Below are 4,338 nucleotides of genomic sequence, written 5' to 3'. Positions count from 1 at the left end.
GGGCTTCTCGGGGGCGAAGATCGAGATCCGATCAATCCGGTTCATTCGAAATTCAGCATGCGCGCGGAGGAGACCAATGACTTCTCCCTGGCCGTGACTTCGTTTTATTTGAAGCTGACGGGGCTTTGGTCAGCGGTGACGCCGACCGAGGAGCGCGAGAGGAGGAAGGCGTTCAGGGTTACGATCACGGTCATGTTTATCGGCTGGCTGATCGTACTGAGAGAAATACAACAATGCATCAGGATTAAGTCGTTCGAAGTGAGTCTAGTAATTCGCTAGATGTATGAAATTGTCCGAGCTGTGACACCGATTCGGGTTTTCGATTGGAGCACGGCTAATTCGGGATCGGTAAGAGAACTCAATAAATTGCTTTGACCCGCGTCGACTTGCTTTAGAAATTTCGTCGGGCGCTTTAATCTGCACTGCTTTATTTTTAATAATTTTCCTAAAAGAACGATATTCTATGTTTCTATCTACAAAATTATTTTAACAACAGGAGAAGCAAATTTTCTTTCAGTCTAGAGGAAATATATATAAAATATATATAAAATTCATAATTAATAAGTCATATATGGTATCTTGGGTTTGAGGCTAACAATGTATTTTTTATTATTCGAAAATGTTCGCGTAATGCTGCTGCGTATTGCAATAGCAGTGTTAACACCTTATCTACCGAAATTGTTAAATATAAATTGCATAGTCTCAACTGTGATTTATGAAATTTTAAAAATAATAATACCGTCGCGGGTGGATAATGTTTTTTATTTAAAATACAACGCGTCTTATTTTGACCACCGTTGTTGATAAAATATGGGATGTTTTGCATTCTGCGCGGCGATTCCAGGAAACAATCTTCGCGCTCTGCAACCTGGTGACGGTGATGATAGTCTTGTGCAAGATGTGCGTACTGTACGCGAAGAAGCAGGAGTTCACCGTGTTGCTCGGGTACTTGGAGAAACATTTCTGGCACACCAATTACGACGCATTCGAGAGAACGTTGTTGGAGCAGTGCAAAAAGCTGTGCATTATAATAATCTGTTTATTCAATTTCCTCGCGCAAATGACCTCGTTCAGCTACGTAATCGAGCCAGTCGTCGGTAAGACCATCGACTCGGCTCCGCATTCTGGCAGCGAACGCCGAGCAACAACGATGCGCCATCAAATTCTACGAGGAGACTAATCCAACGTTTTTCGTCCTCCGCAGTGTATTTCGATAAGAGCGTGTCGGTTAAAAAACTACCGATAGAGTTGTATATCGACTTTCTTATGAAGCCGTACGTTTATGAGATTACACTCATCCTTCAGGTATATTGCACACGATCGCATCGTTCGAAATTTATCAATGATTTTTTAGACGGCAATATTTCACGTGACAGGTGGAAATTATTGCTAAATATACCTGCAGTCAAAATCTCTGTTATTTGATTTCTCAATTCTGATAACTGCAGAAACTGTTCTATTGAAAAATAGATTAATTTGAACAGATTAATTTTAATAGATTAAATTGAAAAGATCAATTTTAATAGATTAAATTCAATAGATTAAATTGAACAGATAAAATTATAGGAAAAAGTTTAATAATTAAAACCTTAATGGATCTAAATAAATTCAATCTTCTCACTTTTGTTGAGAAATCCATGCAAATTAATTCTACTGCCGAGTAGGTTCCATGTTAACCCTTTGCCCTATACGTCATTTAAGCTCTAAATCCAAAATCAATTTTCTAGCTCACAGTATTTGCATTTCATTAAACGAAGTACATTTTATGCATATGAAATTGCTTTTCGTGACTCGTGCAAACAAATAATTATACATCTAACAATTTTTCACATCTAAATTTTACTAGCATGAAAATTGTTTCGGTAGAAAAATTCTAATGGTAGTTCGCAGTCGTTACCCGAGCGGAAATGGTTAACATCGGACAACACTCGAGGCGAAATTGTTTCGAGCGGGTACGATTTTCTGCTGCTTCGCGTTTTCGCAGACGGTATGCTTGGTTGCGTACGGCATCGGGTACCTCTGCGTGGATAATATCATGTACGTTATGAACTATCACACCACCGCGCAGTTCCGTATATTGCAGTACAGAATTTCGAACATAACGAGCCAGATTAATACGGAGAAACGGAGCGCCGCGCCGGAATCAGTGGCAGACTGTACCGCGGACAACTGTTACAACAAGTTCAAGGAGTGCATTAGGCAACACCAAGGGCTGCTCGCTTATTACAAGGAGGTGGACAGGGTGTTCGCGATAATCGTGTTCGTGGAGATATTACTGTTCAGCATAATGTTGTGCCTCGACGGCTATCTAATGTTTCTGGTTAGTACGAAACACGTTTTTTTAATTTCATTAAAAATCGGGCTGACGATATTTATTGTGACGATTTTTGGTGAAATTTTGGCTATTTTGCTGACGACGAAGGAAATATTAATGGATAAATAAATTGACTCCGTCTTTGTTTAGAAATTCTGGGTGCTTGACCCATTAACCGCCGCAATTCAGAAATTAATAATTTTTTAAAGATATCAGCATAGGGTTTTTATTTTAAACTTACTCGAACTGAATTTACTATTATTATTATTTATTTGCGAATTTTTAAAATATGGTCGTCCTATTTTTAGAACATTGGTCAGATGAACTACTGCAGATTTAAGGAAATCTAATATTACAAATTTCAATATACAAGATGTACCATTAATGTCTAACAATCCAAAATTGGGAGATTCCTGAGGCAATTTAATATAACTTTTTCCTTTACAAAATTTTTCTCCGTGGCATCGTTAACGAGTTATTAACAAAAAACATTGACCAATGAGAAGCGCGTACCTCTGCGAAACTGGGCTGCGCCTGCTCGCCATGACCGCCTCGCGCTAGCCAAGCTCGCCTCTTATTGGCCAACGTTTTTTATTAATAACTCGTTAACGATACCTCGGAGAAAATTGTTGCAAAGGAAAAAGTTGCTTGAAATGTTCTCAGGTATCCCTCATTTCCGAATTGTTAAACATTTCCGAGACATTTTGTATACTTATAAATATAAAAAATAACAATAGCGCGTATAGGGTTAATCTACCTAAATCTATAGTTAGCCGGCTTTTCTAAAATCATCTTCTCAAACTTCCGGTTCTCTGTGACCCATAGGAAGCATCGCCGTACAGACGTATGGTTTTCTCGATTCATATATCCGGTTCCATTTTTCAACTGCTGATGTTCACCTACAGCTGCGACTGCGTGCTGCAGGAGAGCACGCAGGTCGCCGATGCAATTTTTTCCATTGAGTGGCCACTTCTGCCGATGAACGACAGCGGGAAAATGTTGAGGTCCGACATGCTGCTGGTTCTAATGAGGTCAAGGGAACCATGTTGTCTGACAGCTGGCGGATTTTTTACGGTGTCGCTGGAGACGTATACGAAGGTGCCAAACATATGTCAATTTATGCGCTATACCAATGTTTCTGCTTGTTCGAGACGAGCGTCTTTGTGATTAATGATTGAATGTATCACAGATGGTTAATATTCCGAAAAAGAACTTGTTTATTACAGGTTCTGAGCACAGCCGTCTCGTACTTCACATTGCTGAGAGAGTATTAATGATCCAACGAAGGAGGATTCTATTTTATAATTGCCGGTTGAATGACGCAGATGATGGCTCTAATATGCGACTCGCGTACGTGTATATAGTTCTATGTACAGTAAGATATAGTTTTCAATAAATATATTATATTTACGCTGTTGGCATTAACTTCTATTTCATGAATTTTTACTATTGTAGAATTTGATGATAGAGTTAATAGGATAAGGTTATGTCCGTTCGTGGTTATGGTTTTATGTCAAGGTGTGATATTTAAATATTTTGCCAATTCATAGTCTACTTAGTATCTAAAACGTATCTAAACGTAATAAAAAACTTCTTTAAATATTGACTCACTATTTGTTGAGAGAAGGGAGCTGCGTTAGGGTCCTGGAACAGAAAGGAAAGAACAGAGACATTAAAAATTGTTCAACGTTGTTCACGAAGTTATTAAATTTCCATCAAGTGTTGCATAGAATTTGCATATTGTTTGTTGATTATACTTACATTCCCTGTTCCGTGACGAAGCCCGACCGCGTTGCCTCTCGATCTCCGATATTCGTGTAATGGTCTGCCTGATCTGTGACAATGACACGAAATTCGATTAAATTCAATCGCAAGGCTACGTCAAAATAAATTGAAATGAAAAATGAAAGAATTATTTCGTACCACGTAGTGATCTTCGTTGCGTCACTGTCTGCTTGCAACGATCTCAATGAAAAATTGTTCCAGGTCCTCAGCACAGCGATGGCGTATTTCACCTCACTAAG

General features: G+C 38.8%; 1 protein-coding gene across 3 annotated transcripts; it reads left to right on the top strand.

Moving 5' to 3' along the window:
* The first annotated feature begins 6 nt into the window (after nucleotides 1–6).
* Nucleotides 7–3,672, top strand: LOC144477476 (odorant receptor 13a-like). Of its 3 annotated transcripts, none has more exons than XM_078195200.1 (6): nucleotides 7–258; nucleotides 845–1,097; nucleotides 1,205–1,305; nucleotides 2,084–2,320; nucleotides 3,140–3,412; nucleotides 3,541–3,672. In XM_078195200.1, exons 1-6 carry the CDS (start codon nucleotides 58–60, stop codon nucleotides 3,586–3,588), a joined length of 1,113 nt encoding a protein of 370 aa, XP_078051326.1. In that variant the 5' UTR covers nucleotides 7–57; the 3' UTR covers nucleotides 3,589–3,672. The 3 variants fall into 3 exon arrangements, with proteins under 3 accessions (XP_078051326.1, XP_078051325.1, XP_078051328.1); XM_078195199.1 differs by having other exon boundaries at nucleotides 1,985–2,320; XM_078195202.1 differs by having other exon boundaries at nucleotides 116–348; nucleotides 1,985–2,320.
* The last annotated feature ends 666 nt before the right edge of the window (nucleotides 3,673–4,338 follow it).

The sequence above is a fragment of the Augochlora pura genome, unplaced genomic scaffold (assembly GCF_028453695.1).
Source record: "Augochlora pura isolate Apur16 unplaced genomic scaffold, APUR_v2.2.1 APUR_unplaced_1364, whole genome shotgun sequence".
Lineage (NCBI taxonomy): Eukaryota > Metazoa > Arthropoda > Insecta > Hymenoptera > Halictidae > Augochlora > Augochlora pura.
This window is presented reverse-complemented; position numbering and strand designations above follow the sequence as displayed.